Here is a 26,339-nt window from a genome sequence, read left to right on the forward strand (position 1 = left end):
TTAATAAAATATAAATTAAATAGAAAACATATATTTATATGTGTGTATACACGTGTGTGTGTTTTTAATTACATTTATACATACATACATATGTATGTATGTATGTATATGTATATACATATATATGTGTGTGTGTGCGTGTGTGTATGTGTGTGTTTCGATGTGTGTATGATATATCTATCTATATATTTAAAAGTGACTACAACTTATCACCCATCTCCGCACATTAAAATTTAATCAAAATTAATTAAATTATGTCGATGTTTGTATTTATATTTTTAAATACATGTATATATGTATAAGTATATGTGTCTATGTATCTAAAACATAATATTGTATATACTATATATTTACAGTGTGCGTGAGAGAGAGAGAGAGGTATTAATGTCGGTAGAATGCAATACGAGGGCATATACGACCAACGGTGGGACTTGAACTGGGTGGATCATGGCCTTTATGAGAGAGACATAGAGAGTGTGTGTGTATGTGTGCATATGCGAGTTTGTGTGTGAGTGTGTGTGTGTATGTGAGAGAGAGAGAGAGAGCGCTTTTATGTGTGGGAGGGTGTAAGAAGAGAGAGGGAGTGTGTGCATGTGTGTGTGAGAGAGAGAGGGTGTGTATATCTGTGTGCATGTGAGAGAGAGAGAGTTTCAACATTTGAGAGTGTGTGTAAGTGACAGAGAGAGGGAGAGGGTCATGTGCATGTGTGTGAGAGAGAGAGAGATGGTTGTAGAGAGGGAATAGTACTTTTCTGGAACCTTGGTCAGCCGCAGCAATATGCGGGTGCAATACTAGTAAATATAAATACAGAGAGAGATATATAAAATTTTATTAATTTATTTGAGCGTTCTGTAGTTTAAAGTGTGATGATACATCCACCAATCTCCGGTAATTTATTTGATAGTTCAATTTTTGAATGTGGGCTTCTATGTCTGAACAGCAGACAACATTATTCGGCTTGCAGTAACAAAGCATGGAGCACTTCTGAGATCTTGAGAAATGCAACCGCTTGAGGATCGTGCTGGAGTTGGTTAAATGTGGTGAGTCTTTTAGCTGTGAAACCCTAAATTTGTAGGATTAAAGAGTAAATTAAGAATTAAGCCCTAATCTGGAGGATTAATCCTACAGAGACACCTCTAAATCTGCAGGATTAATCCTACATCAGTAGGATTATGAAGCATAAGCTACAGAAGAAACAAGGGAATGAAGGAAGTCTTTTTTGAGAGTGCAATGTATTTTTATTCAACACTCGGCAACATCGCGTCCAGCAGGAGCAGCTGCAGCCAGTGGGGGCACGGCCCGGGACCATGGTTGTCAAGCCCTCCACACTTGTGTAGATAACAAGGTGTGACCACAAACTTCAAAAACCAGATCACAGATGGATGCATGCATCTGTAATTCTACGAGTGGTAGGAAACATGTAGAGTTATCACAGTGGGGTAACATTTGTAATGAAAGCAATGCACTTATGTTTGCACCTCCATCACACCAACAAAAAGTGCGAGGGCACACTTGTTGGGAGATCCTGAGCATAGAGGAGGCACTCATATCCTTGGAGCGCACGGTGGAATCGCCCTCACTAGAAAACCTTTTCTGCATTGTGCACAAGTGCAGAAAGCAGAAAAGTCTAGAGTACGCCCGTCGCGTGCATGTCCACATCCATGACAAGGGACTGGATGCCCATCGAGCCCTGGGGAACCACCTTGTCCCACTGTTTGTTGAATGCGGAAGTCTATTCGAGGCCGATCAGGTCTTCCACAGGCTAACCCACCGGAATGAGTTTTCATGGACCTCTCTCATACAGGGTTATGTTGGATGTGGTCAATTCCAACATGCCCTTGACTTGTTCGAGATGATGCAAGAGGAATGTGTACATCCCAGCACGCACACGTTTTTGGCCCTACTGAAAGCTTGTGCCAGGATGAAGTGGGTGGAAAGAGGCAGAGAAATACATGCTGAGATTAACAATAAAGGATTCCAAAGCGATTCTTTTGTTGGAAACACTCTGGTGGACATGTATGCCAAGTGTGGCGCACTTGTAGAGGCACAGGAGGTGTTTCACAAGCTGCCGGTTCGAGATGTAGTCTCGTGGAATGCATTGATCACAGGGTATGTTGAACACGGGTTGGACGAAGAGGCCTTGCTTTGTTTAGAACAGCTGCGGTCAGAGGGCATGTCTCCGGACTCTATCACATTTGTTGCCAGCTTGAAAGCTTGTGGCAACATAGGAGTGGTTGAGAGTAGCTACAAAATACATACAGAGATTGTCAAAGGGGGAGCTGACAGTGATCCTATCATTGGAAATGCCTTGGTGGATATGTATGCCAGATCTGGCTCGCTTGCAGAATCGAAAAAAGTATTGGACAAGTTGCCTGTCCGAGACGTGATTTCATGGAGTGCATTAATTGCAGGGTACACTGAATATGGGCTTGGAGAAGAAGCACTGAACTGCTTGGAATGGATGCAACAAGAGGGGGTGCCTCCTGATGTTGTCACTTTTGTTTGCACAATGAAAGCTTGTGGCATCATAGGATCCATCCACAGTGGTGAAAAAATACATGCCAAAATCATTGCAGAGGGGTTTGAAGGAGATCCCTATGTTGGCAATGTTTTGGTGGACATGTATGCTAATTGTGGCTGCCTTTCTGAAGCACAGGAGGTGTTTTATGAGTTGTTGCCTGTGCGTGATGCCATCTCATGGAACACGCTAATTGCCGGGTATGCTGAGCATGGGCTTGATGAAGAAGCTCTGACCTGTTTGGAACAGATGCAATCAGAGGGTGTGTCTCTGGATGCTGCCACATTTGTGAGCAGCTTGAAAGCTTGTAGCAGCACAGGAGATTTAAGTAAGGGACAAGAATTACTTGCCAAAATCATTATAGACGGATTCGACAAAGATCCATTCGTTACCAATAGTTTGGTGGATATGTTTGCAAAATGTGGCTCATTTGCTGAAGCAAGGGACTTGTTCGAGGAACTGCAACCAGTCCAAGATGCAGTCTCATGGAATGTATTGATTTCAGGATATGCTGAACATGGGCTTTCTGATGAGGTTCTGAATTGTTTGGAACAGATGCAACAAGGGGGTGTGACCCACGATGCGGTCACATTTGTCTGTGGCTTGAAAGCTTGTGGCAGCATAAGAGCCATAGATAGGATTCTCAAAATGCATGCTGAGATAGCCAGCTGCGGCTTTGACAAAAGTGTGTTTGTTGGCAACACTTTGGTGGATGTATATGCTAAATGTGGGTCCCTTACAGAAGCACGGGAAGTATTTGACAGTCTCTCATTTCGAGAAGTGCTCTCTTGGAGTGCACTCATGATGGGGTTTCTTGAACATGGGCTTGGTGAGGATGTGTTGAATTGTTTGGAGCAGATGGAAGTGGAGGGGTTTACCCCCAATGGGGTGACATTTCTTTGTAGCTTGAAAGCCTGTGCTAGCACAGGAGCCATAGACAAGGGTCAGGAAATACATGCTAAAATTGTCAAGCAGGGAAATTTAAGAGATCCTTTTGTTGGAAGCAGTTTAGTGGATATGTATTCTAAATGTGGCTCGCTCCAAGAAGCACAGATGGTGTTTGATGCACTGCCAGATCATGACGTAGTATCATGGACTGCACTAATCTTAGGGTTTGCTGAATATGGCTTTGGTGATAAAGCATTGGAGTGTCTGGACCAGATGCAGTTGGAGGGCACTTATCCTAACGCTGCCACATTTGTTTGCTGCCTGAAAGTGTGTGGCAACATGAGAACCATCGATAGAGGCCGGGAATTACATGCCGAAGCTGCCAAATCCGGTTTTAATGGAGATTCTCTTGTAGGAAACACGTTGGTCGACATGTATGGCAAGTGTGGCTCACTTGCAGAAGCGCACAAAGTATTCAGAGAGTTGTCGGTTCAAGACGTTATCTCCTGGACCGCGCTAATTGCAGGGAATGCAGAACATGGGCTTGCTAAGGAAGCACTGATATGTTTGGAACAGATGCAGCAAGAAGGTGTCTCTCCTACTTCTGCCACGTTTCTTTGCAGCTTGAAAGCTTGTGCCAGCATGAGAGCTGTAGACAACGGCTATGGATTGCATTCGCAGATGGTTAAAGTGGGACTGGAGGAAGATGCTTCTGTTGGCATTGCTTTAGTAGATATGTTTTCGAAATGTGGCTTGTTTGGAGCAGCACGTGAAGTGCTAAATCAGCTGCTGGTTTTTGATGCAGTCTCATGGACTGCACTAATTACAGGGTATGCTGAACATGGACATGGGGAGGAAGCATTGAAGTGTTTGGAAGAGATGCAAGGAAAGTGTGTCTCTCCGGATGTAGTGTCGTGGAATGCTGCAATTTCAGGCTTTACTCATCAAGGCAGGAGCTGGGAGGCTCTCTTGCTTTATGCACGTATGCAAGAGCAAGGCATATTACCTAACGACTCGACCTTTGTAAGCATTCTGGAAGCATGTGGTGACATGGCATCTTTTGAAAATGGAAAACGAGTCCACGCTCATATTCATGGAATTGATGGTGGTAAATCTACAGAAGCGGTCATGTCGACTGCTCTTATTGACATGTACAGTAAATGTGGGAGCATGGGTGATGCTCAGCAGGTGTTTGATGCAGTTCATACAAGGGATTTTTTAAAGTGGACTGCTTTAATCACAGGGTATGCACGGCAAGGAAGCAGCGAATTTGTCTTTTGTATGTTTGAGAGAATGAGAGAGGAAGGAGTACATCCAGATGAGGTTACATTTCTTAGTATTCTCAATACATGCAGTCATGTGGGCCTTGTTGAGAAAGGGGAAATGTATTTTCAGGCCATGATAAGCGAGCATGACATTATCCCAACTATGAAGCATCACAATTGCATGGTTGACCTCCTAGGCCGGGCAGGTCAACTCAGTGAGGCTGCATCAATGTTGGAGAAGATCCCTGTCCAACCTGATTTAGTGACGTGGAGTGCCATGTTGAGTGCTTGTCACAAGTGGGGTAATGTGGAGCTTGGTAGGCAGGCCTTTGAATGTATGGCAAGATTGGATGAAAACTATGCTTCAGCTTTTGTTTTAATGTCAAACATCATTGTGAACGCTAATGAATGCGATTTCAGTGATGACACATGATAATAATCTTTTAGCGTGCATCGTATCCTGCAATGAAAGATGTAATCCATGCGGTCTCCCGGGGTGCATTCAGACATTGGAAACATCCAAAGGTGTATTAAAAATAGACGGGCAGGCAGAAAGTGGGTGGTGCCAGGTAGTCAATTGTCTTACCGTCTCTCCCTCTGCGCAGTCATGTAGCACTGCAGAAGCTGAGGCATGCAAACATGTCCAGCCACAGCCACATGCGAACCTTTGTGCCCGAGAAAACAAGCGGGGTGTCTTTTTTGGGACAGTACGTGAAGGGGCAGCATCGACTACATCCTCCTGCAAGTGTTTTTGAGATATGCTGCATCTCTTCAATTGTACTAATCATGTGCAAGAGTTGAGGGAGCTACAACCACAGTTCTTGGATGTATTAGATAGGTCCAGTGTTGCCAGGCGTTTCTGAAATGGCAGGTATGAAACGGGTTTCATACGTTTTGAAACGTTTCATAAAAGGTAAGAAACGGGTACAAAAAGGTTTCATACAAAATAGAAAAAGCATGTATATTTTTAACTTGAAATATACAAAAGAAAAAACTGTTGACACAACTTATAAGAGACCACATTGAATTCATTTCAATAAAAACAAAATACATGTAAGATATGATGATATCACAAATCACGTGGGTGATCACTGATGACTAAACAGAAATCAATGTAGGAGATAGCTCTCATTGCCTTCTTCCATCAAGGAGTCCTGACAATGTGGAAGGATAATCCACATTGAATAAACAACTTCATCAACTCCCTCGTTGCCTCTTTCATGGCAGCCTTTGCATCCCTGCCTGCACATGTCCTTTCTTGAACACTGGAAGACTAGTTCTTTTGGCTTGAGGTGCTGAGCTAGAACCACCTGCAACACCACCTGCAACCTCACCACTGGTATCGTCCTCTCTCATACCGCGAGTCCTCTTGGAGACACTTTGACGTGCTTCAGGCTCTCCCAGACTGGGGATATCCTCAAGGGGGATACCTAGCTGCATGGCCTTCCAAGCCTTGAGGCTATCATAGATTTCTTGTGGCACATGCTTACATGGCCCGATGCCAAAACCCTTTGTTTGTGACAAATGTGCCTTCAGTCTGGTGACACTGCCATGGTGCTTATCAGCACAAAAGTTGCATTTCCACTTTCCGGAGCCCGAGCCACCATATCTAGACTCGAAGGTGACATTGCTCCAAAGAGAATCACCTGTTCGAGGCATCCTACAAGGCGGGGATAAATGCAGATTGTTGGCCCTGCAAGTGCGACACAGAACATAAACTAATCTCATTATATGATTCATGATTTTAACTGTCATCTTGGCCAACAATAGAGCAAGGGGAAGAGAAGGTAGATAGCCCTAGAAGTTAGGCCTCAATAGAGCAAGGGTGGACCGTGGAAGATATGCCATAAATATTGATGGAAGAGAAAAAAGTGTGCTGCTTTGTGAGTTGTGCAGAGAAAACCAACATAAAGCTAAACACGACATTACCCCTTTGGAAGATCTCCACAAGGCCCAAGGACACCAAGGAGCAGGCGGGCTGACACGACTCACGAGCGATGGCAAGCTGGCACACAAATTGGCGAAAAGTCACAGGCGGCCGCCACTGGGAAACGCGAACGAAAGTGCGCCGTACGTACGAAACGATTCGTTTTTTAGGTTTTTAAAATATGCATGATGAAAAAAACACGTTTCGTACAGGACGAAACGTTTCGTACGTTTCGAATCTGTACGAAACGCGTTTCTATGCAACTGTGGATAGGTGCTAGGGCCTTGCTTTTGTGCATGAATTACGATACGACCATGAGAATTAAGTTTGAGAGAACCAAGCAATGACCTTGGAAGATGCTTTTTACTTTGCCAAGGTGTTTGACAATGCAGTTGGATTCAAGGGTGGTGATAATATGCCCACATCATCCACGTCACAGTTCTCAAATAAGAACAAGAAAATGGAGACTTACTCTTCTGTGCTACAGTGGATGACTCAATGTGCAGGTTCTTTGAAGACTTTCACCAAATCACAGGCAGCCAACTTATATTCTAGCTCAATTGTGCTGGTACCAACAAGCCAATATAGTACGCCCATCTATGTGAGGGGGTAATAATTAATTCAATCGTGGATGTTTCAAATGCTGAATAATTTCTTTGTGAAACATGTGGTTCACAAGCTTTAGGCATCACACGTGCATTTGAGGGAGATGCATGTGACATCCCCTCGTGCTTCTCTTCTTTTTGTTGGAATATATCATCTCCAGAGGGTCTATATCACCTTTTTTTTCATGCTTGTAGTGGTCATTTTATGAGACCCTGCATTGGCATATTTAGCAGATATTATTTGGGATTTTTTCTACCATTTTATAGGCATTTTATGCTACTCGACAGCTGTCGGCCTGCTACAGCAAGCTGACCAGCTCTCTGGAGGGATATATAAGGGTTCCCACCCTTCCCCTCACTTTTCATCTCATTCTTGCATATCTTCTGGAGGTCATTGGCTGTAGCAACAGTCTCTTATGCTTGTAAGCACCTATGGGCTTCCCTCGTGCTCATTTTCAACAATAATCAAGTGTTTCCAGCCTTCTACAGTTTGTGCTTTGGGTCTACAACCTATGATGCTGTTTCTTTCATGGTATCAGAGCCAAACGCTAATCTATAGGTAAAGAATTGCTGCGTTTTTCTGATTGGGGCAGAGGCTTCATCATTGCTGCATTTTTTTTCTGCATCTGTACTGTTGGATTGCTGTGTTCTTGCTGTTGGAGGCTGAAGCTCTCTTCTAGGTGCTGAGGACATGGTTCCTTAGAGATTTGCTTTCTCTATTTCTCTTTTCCCACCCTCCTTGCCTCTCTTCTTTCTCTCCTCTTGCTGTGCACAGCTTCAGAGGAGGCTATTTGCCGTTTTTTTACAGCCCTCTTTCTTCCGAGAAGGTCTCTTGTCAGGGGACATGGCTTCAGGAGATTTCTCTACTGCTACTCCTTCTCCCGTTACTACTCCAGCTCCTTCATTGCTTGGATCCCATGCTTCTGCTCCACAGGTGGTTCCTCTTCCCGATCTTTCTTCTTTGAGTTTCTCTCATCCAGGTCTTGCTCCCACCCTACCTATATCCCATCCTACAATCCTCTCCAAGTTAGTGACTCCATGAAGCTTTCAGCAACCAACTATCATACATGGTCTTTCTACACTCGGTTATTGTTGGAAGGAGCCGGTGTGTGGATGGCTATCTGCACACCTCACTTAGTGGACCCTGCTTTGAGAAGCATATTGAATGCTCGGGCTCGTCTTATCATCATCCATTGCATGACTCCATCTATACAGGCACAATTTGTCTCTACTCGGAGTAATGCTCATCAGATGTGGACAGAGATCCACAGGAGGTATGGGAGAGTTTCGACAGTGAAGATTGCCAAATTGGAATCAAATCTGGAGAAGCTGACAATCAATGAGTCAGATAACTTGATTGAGAAGATTGGAGAGTTCATCCGTATCAAGTTGCAGCTTGAGTACAGGAGTATCATCAACATTCCCATAAATAAACTTCTTGGTAAATTGCTTGCTTCCTTTGATTCTTTTAAGGATAATATTTATTTCCGTGATCCTCTCTCCCCTTTTGAGAAAGTCATGAGTTATCTCCACGACAAGTGCATGCTTCGTGGAAAAGACAAGCCGGTTTTGCTTTTGTTGCCTCTGACAAGGGTAAAGGCAAAGGCGGAAAAGGGACCTCCAATAACAACAACAACAACAACAACAACAACAGTAACAACAAAAACAAAGGCAAAGGCAAGGGTAAACGGGATTCAAAGGAGTCCAAGGACAAAAGCAATGAATGTGATTATTGTGGCAAGACATGTCATATGAGCTCTCGAGCAGCCAAAGCCAAGTATAAAGCCCAGGATGCTTCCAAGACATCTCACAAGGACAACACCAAAGACAAGGGCAAGGACAAAGTTTCAGAAGAGGGATCTGCCAAAGTTGCATACATGGCAGTCACAGATTCATCCACTTCTTCACAGGGTTCACTCCTCGTGATCACATATATGACTTGTTATATAGTTATATAGTCTTGTGGATTGACTACCATGAGTATATAACATGCACGTTCCTAAAAGGTGAATTTGGGCATGTTCTTGGATTCATCTAGGTATATATATATATGACTTCTCTAGAAGAGGTCAGTGACACACCTGAAGCGGTGGAATGGGTTGGTGATAGTGGTGCTTTTGCCCACATGACCAATCAGATCCATATTTTGGAGGACTACCAGACTCTCTTTCAATTCGTATCGGCGACAACTCTTCACTTCCTATCACCGGTGTTGGTAATGTTTCTTTGGGTTCCTTTGGCACCTTACATGATGTTTTACATGTTCCACGGATCGTAAAAGAGATGGCTCGTTCTTTGTTGCATCATGCAAGTCTCCCTCCTGCTTTTTGGGGTGAAGCTATGGCTGCCTTAGTTTATCTCATTAACCGCTCTCTCACAAAAGCAGTTGAGGGGATGATCTCGGAGGAGGCTTTTATAGGACACAAGTCTTCTATGTCTCATCTACATGTTTTCGGTTGTGTTGCTTATGTGCATGTCCCATATGAGAAGAGGACCACACTTGCACCAAAGTGAAAGAGGATGATCTTCACAGGCTACAGTATGAGATCCAAAGGGTACCGCTTCTGAGATTTGGCGGTTAATGACATCATTTTTCCTGTGATGCTCGGTTTGATGAGAGCTTGTTTGGTATCGACTCCTCTCCACCTAATGCATCTTCCGACTTCCTGGATGATCCATTCCCAGTCGATGTTAGTAATCTTATACCTCTTCCACATCCAGCTTCTCCTCCTCCTCCTTCTCCTTCTCCTCTTCCTCTTCCTCCTCCTTCTACTACAACTCCGGTGCCAGCTGCTTCTTTACAGCCACTAGTTCCTATTGCACCAGCTTCTGCAGCTCCTAGTCCCTCTACGAGTCTTGCTTTGACTCCGGGATTACCCCCACTAGTGCTTACTTCATCACCTCTCCCAGCAGCATCGGATGAGTCCTCTACTACAGCTGGATCATCTTCTTCTTCTTCACGCTTTGAGAGGAAGGTTGGCCTACCGCGGTGGGTTCATCAACTCTTTACAGATTCTGGTCTCACTGATGCACAGCTCCATAACCAGATCTCTACCACCACCCTTGGACCTCACCGTTCATCTCGGGCTTCCACATCTCATCACACTGTGAATTATGCTCTTATGAGTTCTCTCCAGGAGATCGATGAGCCTGAGAGTCCAGAGGAGGCTCTTTCACAACCACAGTGGTGGCAAGCCATGGAAGCAGAGATGTCCTCTATTGAGAGAAATCACACTTGGTCTTTGGTGCCACGGCCTTTACATCGTCATGTGATTAGTGTGAAATGGATTTTCAAAGTCAAGTTTCATGTAGATGGTACTTTGGATACGTACAAAGCCCGTCTTGTTGCTCAAGGATATGCTTAGAAGGCAGGTGAAGACTTTGATGAGACATTTGCTCCTACATCCAAGTATACCACCATGAGGGTTGTTTTGGCTCTGACTGCACACTTTTGACTTCTTTGGCTGGCCTATTGTTCTACCAAGGACAATCTGGTTGATCTCTTGTCCAAACCACTTCCGAGAGCTACTTTGGAGGTGTTTCTCCAGCGTACCAGTATTGGGCCGCCCCTCTGGTGTTGAAGAGGAGGTGTTGGAATATATCATCTCCAGAGGGTCTGCATCACCTTTTTTTCATGCTTGTACTAGTCATTTTATGAGACCCTGCATTGGCATATTTAGGAAATATTATTTGAGATTTTTCTACCATTTTTTATGCATTTTATGCTACTGGACAGCTGTCGGCCTGCTACCAGCTCTCTGGAGGGATATATAAGGGTGAGATGGAGGGATATATAAGGGTTCTCACCCTTCCCCTTACTTTTCATCTCATTCTTGCATATCTGTTGGAGGTCATTGGCTGTAGCAACAGTCTCTTATGCTTGTAAGCACCTACGGGCTTCCCTCGTGCTCATTTTCAGCAATAAGCAAATGTTTCCAAGCTTTTACAGTTGTGCTTTGGGCCTACAACGTGTGATGCTCTTTCTTTCACTTGGGGTCAAGATCTGTTGAATGTTATGGCAATAGCAGTCGTGGAAATTTTGTTGTTCTTTCCACTTTAAGTAGCTCATTGGTCTCCTGCTATGGTTTTTGTCTATTTTGTTTAGTCTTCAAAATCTTCAAATGCCCTTGCCAAAATTTAAGCTGGATCCATTGTAGCAAACGAATGGAAATTTGTTGGACAAATTGAATGTTAACAGAAAGCTCGTTTTGAGTTCATTGAAGCAGCGAGGGCGATTGGGTGCAGCATATGCAAAGCATTGGTCCGTTATTGTTGCAACTTTAAAGCCCCCAGGCTAATAGACCTTGCAATGAAGTATAAACATGCATAGACACTGGCATCTAGTAGGATCCAAGACATGGCTCCATGTGCTCAGTCCTTAGCGTCCCATACCGCGAGTAGGCACCCATCGGATGTAAGCACAGAGCCTCAAGTCCATGTTTGAGGAGCTCTCCTCAAATTGACTAATAAAGTCACTTATATAGGCCTCCTATAAACCAGGAGCCAAATAAGAATTCACAAGTCAAGTCGCCAATGGCCAAAACAAGCCTAAGCATAGGAGTCAAGAGTCAGGTTACAAAAGGACAAAACGAGCCCTTGCGTAATTCCTAAGGAGTCGGCACACTAGTGCACAATTCCTTTTTTCATAAGCATAAGGGCTCAGTTGAGTCACGTATGATGCAGGATGCGATAGGGCTAAGAGTCAAGTCTAAATGAATAAGGAGGAGCACCAGAGCTACACCTTTAGAATACACAAATGGAGCATACATGAACCTCACCCCCACCATCAAAAGTGTGGACCCCCACTAAGTGTACTTGCGTAACATGTTTCATGCATTCAAATCATACCTCACACTAAAGGGCATATGCATCTAAGCACCAATCAACCATTGGGACCCATGGAAACATCCCCCCCCCCCCCCCCCCCCCCCCCCCCCCCAAAAAAGAAAGGATAATCAGGTCGAATCGGATGATCTGACTCTCCAATCAGCAAAAAAATGCCTTTGTAATTCCTTGAATATAGATTCTGAAAATGTGCTGTAGCTAACGCGTTAAGTATCCCGCCTGGGGAGTACGCCCATTGGGTTTACCTTGTCGACATGTTGACTTTATTACAAGGAAAAGCGATCTTGTGCTATGCTCCGGTGATCATTTGCCGATCAGGGCATGCAGAGGCCCATCGTGTCCCAAATCACATTCCGGTTCATTCTTCGCCAACAGAGTGCCTACTGGCCCGTAATAATACAGCAGCTTTATGGTGCGTCTCTACGAAGCGTCGTGGCAGGAGCGACGATCCGCGGAGTATATGACTCATGCACCCTTGGGCTCTCTCATCTCCCCATTTGGAGAAGATGTGGGCCCAGAGGGCGCGGGAGCGGTAGGGAGGCGATAGTTGCTAATGAAGCTTCGCAATCAGCTATTAGTTTGACGTCGCTAATTCTACACCCCCAATCGCCAATTGCTAAGATGGATCGTAAGACTCTAATCGTTAGCACAATCCAGTCGTCGATCGATTGGTTCACTTCAATCGGCTGATCCAACGTGATTGCTAGTCTAACCAAATGATCCGATCATCCCCCCACTGTCGATTGCCTTCCATCATCCAATCGCACCATCACTTATGCCATGTCATCAGAGTCAAGTATAAATAGTCAAACCCCCGATTGCATAATCATCTTCGCAATCACCGCTGATTGGTCATTGCTGCTGATTGGAGAACGCGGAGCATACTTCCTCGACTGACTACACCCAGTCTTCTCGACCTCTCCCCCTCTATCGAGAGATGATTGACCAGGAAATTTTTCGATTTTGTATCATTGGATAATAGAGCAATGGTTGGAATTGTGGTTAGACTATGATGATTGACTAGGGTGCATTGGAGTGCATACTCATTTGCCGGTTGTGGATACACAAAGAGGCCGCCTGCCCTCTAGTGATTGGACTGTGTGGTCTAGTTTATGCCCTGTCAGAAGGCAAGCTTCTTGTCCTCCCTTATTGGCCATATAGTTTTGCCAGTGCTAACTGCAAGAACCATAATGCAATAAAGGATTGCAAGAAAGTGCAGTGTAGTTGCATCCAACAAGGGAAACAGTGTAGTTGCATCCAACAAGGGAAATTATTACAGTGCATTGCCACGATTGAACGCTTGGAAGTTGAATTGTGCTTGCAAACAATTGATTGTCACAGAATAGCAACAAGGAGTTGCACGAGGTCGCATACCTTGGCCATTAATGTAGTCATTGCTTTTTGCAGGTTGCATACCTTGGCCATTACGGTAGTCATTGCTTTGCAGGTGGATACAGCGCATTGAGGTCTCTGGTAACACATGTTGCTACATTGGCACAATGGCCTCGGGATCTAGCCCACACCCCAACGGAAAAAGGAAGGTTTTGGAAACCAATGCCACACCATATGCCATTATGGACCTCACTGAAGCCAAGGAAAGCTACATAGATAAAAGAGAGCTTGCAACAAGCCGTGGGGTGATAGCATCCTCAGATTCCACTTTTGGGATCCCCTCACCTACCTAGCTCAACTATGTATGTTGTGTGCCTACCCCCGAGTGCAAGAAGCTTGCACTTGAGAACTAGTAGACAAGCCTTGGAAAAGATGGGGATGATCCATGGGGCATGGACCTCAGAAGATGTTGTGAGGCCATTGCCACCAACAACTAAAAGACAGAATGTGTGGCCATTAGCTCCTTTGAGAATGAGATAGAGAACCATGTTATCAAGATCAACCTAGAGCTAATCTGGCAAGCAGTGAATCTGCCCATAGTGACCAATAATTGGGACATGAAAATCAGCACCTCGACCAATAAGAGTGAGTGCTTTAAGGTCACTCAGGAAAAGCCCTACTGGAGTGAGTGCTTTAAGACCACTCAGGAAAAGCCCTACTGGAGTGAAATTATCTTGCCACAGTTGGTGATACCTTGCAGGATCTATTATGCATATTTGTCATTTTACAAACCATACAGGACCACTCTGACTAGGTTCAACAAAACTTCGAAGTTCTAGAACCCTTAGCAAGTAAAGTTATGAAGTAGTGAGGACATACAAATTGAAAAACCCCTAGGAGCCTTACCTTGGAATTGCACCTCTACTAACTTGGATTCTCTATCATGGCATGCAAGCCACACATCCAGCTCATAGCTACACCATGTTTTGCTTAGTCATGCTAATTAGCTTGTGTTTTAGCTAATTACTAAGTGCACTTAGCTCAAATGAGGTTAACCTTGGCACAGCGGCTCTGTTTCAATTTTGCGCTATTTTGCACTAGGCCATCTCCAACTCATTTTGATTGTTATAGCCTCCACAAGCTTACCACATCTCAATGGCAACATTAGTAATGATAATCAATGCCTAAGGATAGCGTTTAATGGGTCAAGCCACCTCATTTATGGTATGCTGTACACTATCTCTACTAGAAGTTAGTGCTAAAAATCAGGTTGTCAACTATTTGTTTTTGTTGATGTATAGGCTCCAATACTTGCTAGCTTCAAAGGAGGATGTTTAGGGCATCCTTGAAGTGTGCCAACAATGGCACCAATGCAACAAACACTACCGATTTCATGCATATAGCTATGGTGCTTTTACCCTTTTGTTGAGCTTTTGTTTTCTAAATTTATCTTCCCACAAGTGATTAATTTGTTGCTACAATCACAGATTTGAGTACTCAATCGGTTTCTACTAAGGTATGCATCCAAAAATCAAACCCATAATGCCATACATGCACATTTGCTCCTTTACATCTTCCCTGGAAAGCTTCACAAACAAACTTTTCTCTTACTTGGGGCAACCACTTCTTTGCTTCAATCTCTTTGAAAGTGCCCATAATTTGCAGAGGAGGACTTACCAATAGGCCCAAGCTCTCAGATTTGGTTGATTGGGTGTACTCCACAGCTTCTAGCTTCTCTCCACACAGCTTCTTGCTTCTTTGTAGTTTCTTCTTCCCTCTTTCTCACAAACCCTAATGAGAGCAACCTAAACTCTAATACCATGAAAAGAGAATAGAGGGGAATACAAGAGACATACCTAATGAATCATTGCTCTAAATTCATCAACACACACTAAGTAGAGAAGCTCCATAAGTGTTACAAGTATATATTTTATCAATAGCATGATTTTATCCAGATATATATGCTAAGCGGGTACATTGTGTCATGAGTCGCGTGAGTTCCGAGGGCGTATGAGGATCATGAGGTGATAACCGAGTCATAATGCTATAAACTGTTACGGAACCCTTTTGTACTTCTTGAAGAAAATAATTTAAAATCTCACAAATTACATCATTAAAACAAAGACATAAATTAAATTGAAAAATAAATAGCATAGCATAATACAAGGCAAGAGAATTAGAATAATATCACCATCAAGAGTAAAGGATAGAGAATACTACACAGAAGACAAGATTGGGTGGAATATCCCTCCTCAAGTATGTAGCTCCACTTCCACGACTTGAGTATTTATTTGGGATATTGCTTTTACATATTATTAACCATATGAAATCTTCTAAGGTTTGTACATATAAAAACCTTTGCCGAAATGTAATTGCTAATGGGCCTTGTTACATAAAATATCTTTGTGCACATTTGCACATTCCATTAAACTGAATCTTGCACAAATTAAATTAAGCATATTTTCTCTACGATTAATAAATACTATGGATATTCGGCAACCGACAACAAAATGAATGGTCAAAGATCTGGACACATGATCGCGAGGGATATTTTGTTTTCATACCTATTGGAAACCCCACAGTTTTTACTCCAAACATACGCTTTTGCCACCTTCTGGAGTGGATTGACATCAGATTGGTTTCATATACTTACTCCAGACACATTCATGTTTTCTATCTTTTTACCATCCTATGTGTGTATGTGCATCGTGCCTATGTGGTATGGGACACTTAGACTCGTCTTACATACATTCATTTGATTAGTTCATTGCATATGCATTATGTGTAGATCTAGTCTTCCACACTAATCATGAAGTCATCCTCTCATATATTTATGCAATTATATATTGGGGACGCTCGTATATGGCATGCTTTTGGGCCTCCACTTTTTGTTTCAGTTGGTTCGTATGGAGGGGTGATTCCCGGGGTACTTACGTGCCTGGCAAACATGTGTGTGGCTCTTATTTGAATATTTATGGGTTGTCTATATCTCAAGACGACGTTGGGATTAATTGATGTGTTCAATTAATTGTTTAACTAACGTGAACAGTGTCTGAGTATAGCAACGATAAGCACGAGGATACCGATTGAGGTGTCGCACTATACGAGGGTACCGATTGAGGTGTCACACTATACGAGGGTACCGATTGATGTATTATATGGTTGGTGGATTGAGCAGGGGTATGAAGATGATGATCGTTTTGCTTTTGTAATTCATGTATTAGACTCTTTGTGCATATTATTATTTTGATAATCAGTGTGAGATGATCATCAATTTAGGTCTTGCATGAGTTTTCTTGTTGGTATTCCATGTCCATAAGAACCTCTGAGCCATGCCTTTGTGCCTCTGAGCCATGTTCGGACGTCTGAGTTTACCTTGCAGGTCATGACATTAATAATCTTGTTCTCTCGACATTTTTCTTACACAACTGAGAATAGTTGCTTCCTCAAACGGAAGGACTGTTACATGTATATATTTTATCATATTTTTTATGAATTAATAATCGTGGAGAAAATAAACTTAATTTAATTTGTGCAGGATTCAGTTTAATGGAATGTGCAAACGTGTACAAAGATATTTTATGTAACAAGGTCCATTAGCAATTACATTTGGGCAAAGATTTTTATATGTATAAACCTTAGGAGATTTCATATGGTTAATAATATGTAAAGAAATATCCCAAAAGTGGGAGAAAGCAAGCCCAATCTGTATGCATATCTATTCTTAGCTCCTTGGGCTATTTTTATGAATAAAATTCTCTAAATACTTAAGTTATGGAAGTGGAGCTGCACACTTGATGGGGGAGATTGCACCCAATTTTGTCTTTTGTGTGGTATTCTCTATCCTTTACTCTTGATGGCGATGTTATTATAATTCTCTTTCCTTGTATTATGCTATGCTATTTATTTTTTAATTTAATTTAAGTCTTTGTTTCAATTATGATGTAATTTATGAGATTTTAAATTATTTTTTTCAAGAAGTACAAAAAGGTCCCGTTGACAAGAACTTTCCTTAATTGTCTTCCATAAAACACAGCACACTATCCACACACTTGGCGAGTTGGACATGGCCATTATTATCCACACACTTGGTGAGTTGGACATGGCCATTATTATCCACACACACTGCTAGTCTAGAGTCCACAAATACTGCTATCCACCAGTTCCCGCGAGACGGAGCTTGCGTTCTTAACATAAGGTAAATTCTCATAGTAATTTGCATGATGAGCTTGCATTCTCAACATAAGGTAAATTCTCATAGTAGTTTACATGCTCTTTTGAAATTTTCCTTAACACACCCACTTAGTAATTTGCTTTTTAAAGAGTAACTATGGTACTTAAACAATACTATCACTTGTAAATTAGCTATAAATACAAATAACAAGACCTACATTAAAAGAAGATAATCCTTTTTTTCTCATACACACTAAGCTCTCTATTGAGGAAGAAATGAAAACTCTCTTGAATATCCTACACTCTCGCAAAATTCATGCTTCTCTTAATAGTACAAAATAGGGGAACCATAGCATGTGCTATGTCCAATATACACAAATAATCCTCTCTCGATCCTAATTTAGAATAATCTTTCTCTACTTAAAGAGAGATAAATCCCTAACCTTAATTAACCATACAGATCCACATACTCAACACTATAAAACAATAACAGAACAAGAACTACTTTACTCTTTTTAAGAGATAAAGGAAGCTGGACTATCTCTAATCTTCATGTAATAGCATAAAATAAATTCTTAATAATTAAAAATAAAGAAAAAATAAGAAAGGGAAGAATTTATATGAGAGAAATTATCACAAAAAAATAGTCTAGCTTTAGCAAGAGAATTGATTAAAGTATAGCTTAAATCACACAATTCCACTTCTCTATTGACCCTAATCATTAAGACTAATTGTTGATCTTAATTGATATAATTCTCTTAACTTAATTTGTGAAATAGATGTCTCTAATTATAGAATTGCGAGCAAAAGAGAGAGAGAAGAGTAGAAAACTCTAAGAAATAGCCTCTTGAGACACAATACGATACTTCATAAGGCATTAGTAACATAAGTAAAACCTAGGGAAAGATTAATTACTAAAATTTCAAAGAAATTTTTTATTTATAATACTCATAGCTTAGCTTTGGGGGAGCGAGAAATGTAAAACTACACCAACATCACCTGAGTGAGGGTGTGGTAGTAGGAGGCAATAGGCAGCAAGAGGGAGGATTAATTATGACAAAAAGAAACTCCCATGGGGCTAGGGAATTAGGAACCTTTTCTAGCTTGAAGATAGGGAGAAGTCTCCAAAGAGCCCAAATACAACAGTAAGAGGGTGGGTATGGTCACACAAGGAAAGGGGATGACAAGAGGTACAGTCAAAAGCATCATGTCCTTTCCAGAAAAAGGTATCGTGAGGACACATGGTTGGGGGATGGGCAAGCAAGCCCCTTGAGCAAGTTTCCCAAGTAGGCCCTTTATTAATAGGGTCTAATTAACCAACATTATAATCTGCACACTCCTAGGTGTCTAAATGGTAACTTACATTGGACCAAAGTTTCATCTTTTACAAAAATCACCAAAAAATAATTTGTTTCTAACTTTCCAAACTAATTTGATATTTTTCTTTAATTTCTTACTAATGTACCATGCCCAACTTGAAATCAAGATCTATCAGCATAACTCCCAATCATGGCAACTTAAGAAAAATTTTAGCTTTTTACCAAAGTAAAAATTCTCTTATCTAATATTTACCAAACCGTTGCCATGTAAAATTTATAGAATATATATTAATATCTATCTCTAAGTCTTGGAATCAAAATTTATAGAATATATATTAATATCTATCTCTAAGTCTTGGAATCAAAAAATAATTCTATATCTCTTTATATAATGGGTAGCTTAAGAATTTTCCTAGCTACCAAAATTCGCAAGTTTATTGATCACATGTTAGGAGCATGTTAGTGTAACTATTATAATAGAGTTCAAGAGTCCCCAAGTTGTGGGTTCAAATGTTTCCCTCTTTAGGAGGTTTTTTCCCTTGAGTGCATGTGCGCACTTTTATGAGTGTGTTTTAAGTAACCTTATCATGCCACTTCACTTGTACTACTTTGATCTCCACTCCAACATTTTTGTACCTTGTTCTTCATCAAGAGTGATTTGGATTAGAGATTCTAGGGATGGTGGGTTAGAAGTTGCTTCTGGGTTTGCTATCATTAGGAAATTGACCGCTCTGTGAGAGGGCCTTGGCATCTAAAGTAGGCTAGCAGAGCTCGCCTTGGTGCATTCATATTCCTTGGTCTGTAAGCTCTAGATGCTATCTACATTAGGGTGGTCAAGCTCAACTGGTGTGTGGAAAACATGAAATGACCACATTGGGCCATAAGATAGTCACCCCTTTGTGGGATTCCAACCAATGAGTTTATGTATTCGCCATATAAGTTAGGTGTGGTGAACTAGTGTGTGTCAAACATGAAATGACCACGTTGGGCATTAAGATAATCACACCTTGGTGGGATTCCAACCACTGCATTTAGGTATTTGACATAAAAGTCTACTGCCTTAAAAGGGTCATCTCAGTAATCAGCTCAGTTTCTACCAACCTTGTAGGATTCTTGGGTGAGGCTAGTTAAGGAGATAAGACTAGTAGCATAGAGGTGGGATCTCCATGTCCCTAGGATTCCTAACCGTAATTTAGTTCTTATTTATGTAAGCTATGTCAGCACCTGGGAGGTGGTGTAGGGACCAGTTAAGGAGGTAACACTAGTAACACTAACGGTGGGATCTCCATGTCCCTAGGATTCCTAACCATAATTTGGTTCTTGTTTATGTAAGCTATGTCAACACCACTTGGAGGTGGTGTAGGCACAACTAATGGTTGTGGGGGTGATAACAAATGCTAACACTCTAGACATATCATTCTTTGGGCGTGGTAGTACTAAGTTGATTCATGATTTCCATATCTTCTACAATATCCACACCATTGGTTCATTCTTGCTTTGAGGACTGGGCATTCATGGGTTGTGTGGTTTCTTCTCCAAATAGCACACCATATCAATTCTTGTCTAGGAGCTAGATGAGAATGGCCCAACTTTCTCAGTCTAAATTTGGGTATCCCTTTTAATCCTTTGATCATAGCATTTGCTATTCCCTTAGTCTTTTTGGGTTCTTGAATCTTGGCATTTGATGTTGGGCTCTGTCTTTGTTATTGATTCTAACCGTAGGCCATTGATGGTTGGGATGCCTGTAAAATTATCATCAAAGTCTATGGCATCCAAGCGACATTTCCACTAATGTTGGATGCCACTTATGGCATATAATGCATCATGTAGTTGCTTACTTCTTAATCCTACTAAGAACAAAGAAATCAGCCTAATTTACCTTGGTTTTTTTATCTATGGGTCACCTACTGTTCAAGTTCTTTTGAGAAGGTTGATAAAGTCTCTCAAGGTCTTACGTTCAAGTTACTTAAATTAGTATAGCTGGGTTAGTGAGCTATTCTTGACACCTATATTAGAGAATACTGTTATGAATGATAGCTCTAAATCTTTCATGGTTTCCCTTTATGATTCTTCTAATAGTTAAAACCAGAGCAGAGTGTTATTCTCTAAGGTAAGCCAAAAGCATCAATCTTATCTCAAGGATCAGTCACCCTATCTATAATACAAATCTGTTTAAACATAGCTAGGTGGCAATAGGGATCTCCCAATACATCGAACTTTAAAATCAGCTTGGCGATGAGAGATGGTCTTATCCTAGGATGGGTATATTCTGCTACTTCTTCAATCCTCTAGTTAGTATCACTAATGTTGGAATGGTATCAATGTTTCATCTTATTTCTAGGGTTACATGAGTTCTAAACCCAATTTCCCTTGGTCCAATAGTAGCTAGCTCTTGAGAATCGTAGTCGTATATGTCTAGGTTCCATTCTAGGAGGAACCTATGTATATAACACTCCCTTTAATCCATAGGCTAGCACCCCAAAATATGCGTCTCTTAATTTTTCTAGGGGTACAAAGTGTGAATGTGTTATTGGGTATCCATATACTGGTGCTTCTTGACTCATTTGTATGCTCGAGGTCCTATTATCTTGGCTCTCTACTCTCATGGTTCCCCGTCCTAAGTGTATTGGTGCTACTAGTTCAATCAAGGTTATCAGCGTGGTTCTTTCAAAAGGCTCTCGCCTAATAGTTCACATCCCTATGGAAGTTGAATGCTCGTCCCGCACTTTGGCTTTGGGTCTGTGGTTTGTATCCCTTACGGAGTAAACGAAAACCATCCCTTTGTTACTATGCTTCTTAGTCTCAAAGTGATTTCCTTAGGAGAAGTCCTCACTTCACTCGGCCTCAAGGTTCTATGTTCTACGTCTATGTTGGATGGGAAAGCTCCACCTTACCTAGAACTTTTTGTCCTTTAAACTTCCTCGGTCGCACTCGCATATATGTGTTACCGTCCTCATCTGTATATCCACGATTGCACTTTCTAGTGAGTAATGTTTATCTATTTTTGGCCTGAAATTTTTGGTTTTTTGTATGCACCTACCTTAGCAATGATGCCTAAAGGGTTATTACACTTTGCTAACCAAAGAATTGATGATTACTGGGATTGAATGGGGCAAGTTAGCCCCTTGGACATAGTGGAAAAATCCTAATTCTAGCCTAATTTAGTTAATCTAAAGCTCAAGATGACCATGGAAATGCCAAACAAGAGAGGTTACTAAACTCAATCTTGCTTGGGAAAGATCAACTCAACCATCCATCATCACCTATGAGCCAAAAAACAAAAGAAAGAAGGTTAAGGTTAGAAAAATCTTCTCCTCATACAAACCTACTCCTAATCACTCCAATCACACAATGCAACTCCAATCCTACACTAGAACACATTTTCTCAACAACCAACCAATGATTTGCATTGAAGGGCAAGATAGAGTGGGAAAATTAGAAGGTTATTGAATAGAAAAATAGCTTTATTCCCTTGTCTCTCACCTAAGACTAGCTTGATCCCCGGTAGTGGCACCATTTGTTCATGTCAACCTTCTTGCTCTCTTTAACAAGAAATCATAGTGCTAGTGGTAAGACCATTTGTCTTGGATTATGGAAGTCCCTTTGGAGAGGCTAAAGAAGCGAAGAGGTGTGTCAATCCCTCTTGTTTAGGCCCTTCCTCTACTCTCTAATCAACTAAGAAATCCTTCTTGAAGGTAATGGTTAGCTAAGAAGCTTGAACCACCCTCATCTACAATCATGCTCAATCACTCTCTCGGTCAAGCAAGCAAGCATGCACACTCCATACACACCAACACAGACAAGCATGCTCATTAACAATTAAGCAAGGAAGAAAGCAAGAGCTTAAGAGAAGAAAAAAGCTTTGCACTTAAGAAATGATAGAATTCTCCCATCACATTATTACAAGTTGTATATATACAAGAAGGCTTTGCCCGGTTGTTGCCCAACTTAAGTGGGTGCCTAATTCTTATCTCTATCCATATATATATAAAGTTTGCAGCTATGGGCAGGTTTCAATACAGAAATGGCCCATGGCCTAAACATAATATGAATACAATTGAGGGTAGAGAAGAGGAATTCAGGTGTATGAAAAAGAGTTAACTACTGCAGCCAGCCGCACCTTGCTACTGCAATGGTTACTATAGCACTGCTGCTCCATGGCAGTCGGAGTCACTTGCTCTTCTGGCTTATTTGTAGCGACAGCCCTGAAGGTGATTCTCCATGATAGCTGAAGGTGACTCTCCACGATGATAGTCGAAGGTGCTTTCACTTCTCAACCATTCTCCACGATAGCCAAAGGTGATGTTCCAGCTCCATGATAGCCAAAGGTGATTCTCCACGGTAGAGTCGAAGGCGCTTTCACTTCTCAACGGCGAAGCCCACCTAGCCTCTCGTCGACTGCAACGCTCCTCTCGCTACGACGACAGGGCCACCACCACTTGCTTCCACAACAGACAGAGCTATGTCCATGAGCGATATTATTGTGTTGTGTAGCCCCTCCTTGCTATAAAGCCACCTCAGCTAGCACCTCTTTGACCTTGCTATAGGTGCTTCCCTATGACACCAGCCTTTTCTCACCTTGCTGTAGTGCTATTCCAGCTGAGCTCGCCACACTTCCTACTAGTGAGCTTGCCATGACAGTCTCCTCCTCCTCTTGAGCTTGTGTCATGTAGAGCCACATGCACCTCCTCATTGCTGCTACACGGCTGAGCTTAGATGGCCACCCCACCACCCACGACACCCTTCTTCAGCACCTCTGCAATGCCACCTTCTTGCTTAGCTAGGATGCTCACCATCTCCTGTTCCGTTGGCGCTTCCTCACAACTGGGCACTTGACACACCGGCAACTTGGACACCACCACCTACTCTTGGTTGGGTCAACTCTGGCCACAGGTCCTCATTGGGTCTGCTGGCTGTCTATATTTTGGATCCTGTGCCTGATAGATTTGGCATGTGGAGAGATATCTGTATGCAGCTTTGGAAAGGTGTCACCTCCCTCCTTCATCCACTTTTCCTTTTCCTTTGTCTTTGCTTGGGTCTTCTCCCTTGTGTTGTTCCTTGCTTTGCTGGTAGGCTTGCCCTTGGATTCTTTGGTGGCATCCTTGTTTCATAGTTATTTCCTATTGCCCTCATCCTTCTTAAAGTTGTCTTCATCGTCATCTTTGCTAGGCTTCTCTAGGATCTTCTTCTAATCACTCCTTATCCTTCTTCAGCGCTGGTCCATTTTCAATTTCTGTTAGCAAGTCGTCAAGACCATTCCATTATGCTCACTGAGCTCTAGATGGTTTGGGTATGCGACGTGTTCCATGTCGAATCCAGGAATTTTGTTCTTTCTACTTCTCCATGTGCTTACAAATCCATAGATATAGCACTAGGGTAGGCTTCAGGATATTTAGCTTTTAATAACTTGTGTGATTGCCATCCTTTTACCCTTGTTTGCCAACCATTCAATGTCTTTATTACATTGAATAGCTTTTGATAACCTGTGATTGCCATCCTTTTACCCTTGTCTGCCAACCATTCAATGTCGTTATTACATTGTTCTACTTAGAAAAATGTAATAAAGGGTGCCCTTTGTCTGCCAACCATTCAATGTCTTTATTACATTGTCCTACTTAGAAGGGTGAGCTTGATCTGGCTTCTCTGGGGTTGCATTATCAAAAAAGACAAAACCAAGCTATGTAGTTGGTTATGATCCGGTGTTGGTTAGAGGTGTAGAAGTCCATAGAATCTTGCAATGAAATGGAGCCTTGAAACACCTGCATGGTGATATAATTGTCCAGCATCAACACCGGCACTTGCTTGTTTATGATTTCTAAGCTAAGCACATAGGATAGCATACCTCCTACGCAGGAACAAACAAAGTGGAATGGAAGAGATGCGTAGGCACATGCGTTGCTTGCTCTGTCAACTAAGAGGAGCATCATCCCTCACATCATGCAAGATTGCTAAACATGCTTGGGATGCACTTGCATCATTGTACCAGGTATGTAATGAAGCACATGTTGCTTATATACACAAGTAATTAGAATCAGAGCATATGGATGAGGGAAAGTCCATTGAAAGTTTCCTTACAAAAATCAAAGATTTTAAGGAGCAGTTAGCAATTGTTAATGAAGCAATTTGTGCTACAATCCTTAGGAAGCGTGCTGAACTAAAAAATACAGACGTGAGAGAGAAAAACATATTATTGGGTACCAATTGCCCCCCAAAGCGTATGCCAAAAATTATTACTTACAAAAATAGGTTACAAGGCTATTTTAGCCCTTACTTGCTCTACAAGCTTTCTTTTACAAAAAATTAGATAAAATATATGAAAAATCTCACTCCCGTGATAGTCCTCCTAGTTGAGAACACATCCATCCTCAGTTGTAAATATCAACGCGCACAGGTGATTAAACACATTAATCGTTCCCGCATATTGGATTCACTCATAATGTCTTTACACGCGTTGCACGTGTCTTAGAGTTGATCAGATTCACTCACAATTAAACTCACACAATCTTTACACGTGTTACATGTGTCTTATTAGAGTTGATCGGATTCACTCACAATTAAACTCACACAATCTGCGTTACATGTGTCTTATTAGAGTTGAGCGGATTCACTCACACACTTAATTGGATTCACTCGAATGGGATTTACTCCCACATTGGATTCACTCACAATATCTTCACATGCATCGCACGTGTTCACAGGTTGATGTGATTCACTCACAATCAAACTCACACATGTCTCACACGTTATCGTTGATCGGATTCACTCATGATCAACTTAGCTTGGGTACGTCTCACACGTGTTACGATTGATTGGATTCACTCACAATATTCAACTTAGCTTGAACACCCAAGATATTCTTTTCACTTATTAAATCACCCAACAATTAATAAATTAATTACAAAATTTACTTTATTTCTATAAAATAAATTGCAATACTAAGATCAAGATGTTAATAAGTCAGTTCAAATCCATCATGAATTGTGAATTTAGAATATAAATTTTGTTTTCCCAAGGTTCTGACAAAATAAATTAAGACTATAAAAACATACAAAAATATATATATTATTTGTTAGCTTAATGTCAAAACAAGTGATGAAAAATAGATAACATGTGCATTTGAAACTTTTTAAAAGGTTGCTAAATATTAAATAAAACTTGACGATGTAAAATAAAATCCAAAAGTAAGACAGTCTTACCTTGATGTAATGTTAACTACAAAATGAAAAGGTTAAAAGAATAGAGAATTTAAAATAATTCGTAAATAGTTAAAAATGTAATTATTTAGTAAAGATGAGGAGTACTTATCGCACGTAAGTCGAGCCAATAATTATCGAAAGCTCAATGCGGCTCCATGGTAGAAATCATCGATATATCCTACACATTATGCTTACACCACACACATTATGCTTACACCAGTACTTATCGCACGTAAGTCGAGCCAATAATTATCGAAAGCTCAATGCAGCT

At 41.6% G+C, this 26,339-nt stretch overlaps 1 protein-coding gene across 4 annotated transcripts; it reads left to right on the forward strand.

The window, feature by feature from the left end:
• Positions 1–490: 490 nt before the first annotated feature.
• LOC147605274 (pentatricopeptide repeat-containing protein At3g09040, mitochondrial-like) lies at positions 491–7,262 on the forward strand. 4 transcript variants are annotated; one of them, XR_015265241.1, is made up of 3 exons: positions 491–1,040; positions 1,149–5,509; positions 6,872–7,262. XR_015265241.1 is itself a non-coding variant. In XM_086794172.1 (2 exons), the coding sequence occupies exon 2, from the start codon at positions 1,379–1,381 to the stop codon at positions 5,102–5,104; it is 3,726 nt and encodes a 1,241-aa protein (XP_086650298.1). In that variant the 5' UTR covers positions 535–1,040; positions 1,129–1,378; the 3' UTR covers positions 5,105–5,674. The 4 variants fall into 4 exon arrangements, 2 of the variants coding, with proteins under 2 accessions (XP_086650298.1, XP_086650299.1); XR_015265242.1 differs by having other exon boundaries at positions 548–1,040; positions 1,272–5,509; XM_086794172.1 differs by lacking the exon at positions 6,872–7,262 and having other exon boundaries at positions 535–1,040; positions 1,129–5,674.
• The last annotated feature ends 19,077 nt before the right edge of the window (positions 7,263–26,339 follow it).

Source organism: Cibotium barometz, chromosome 60 (assembly GCF_041138505.1).
Source record: "Cibotium barometz isolate CiBa-2024 chromosome 60, ASM4113850v1, whole genome shotgun sequence".
Lineage (NCBI taxonomy): Eukaryota > Viridiplantae > Streptophyta > Polypodiopsida > Cyatheales > Cibotiaceae > Cibotium > Cibotium barometz.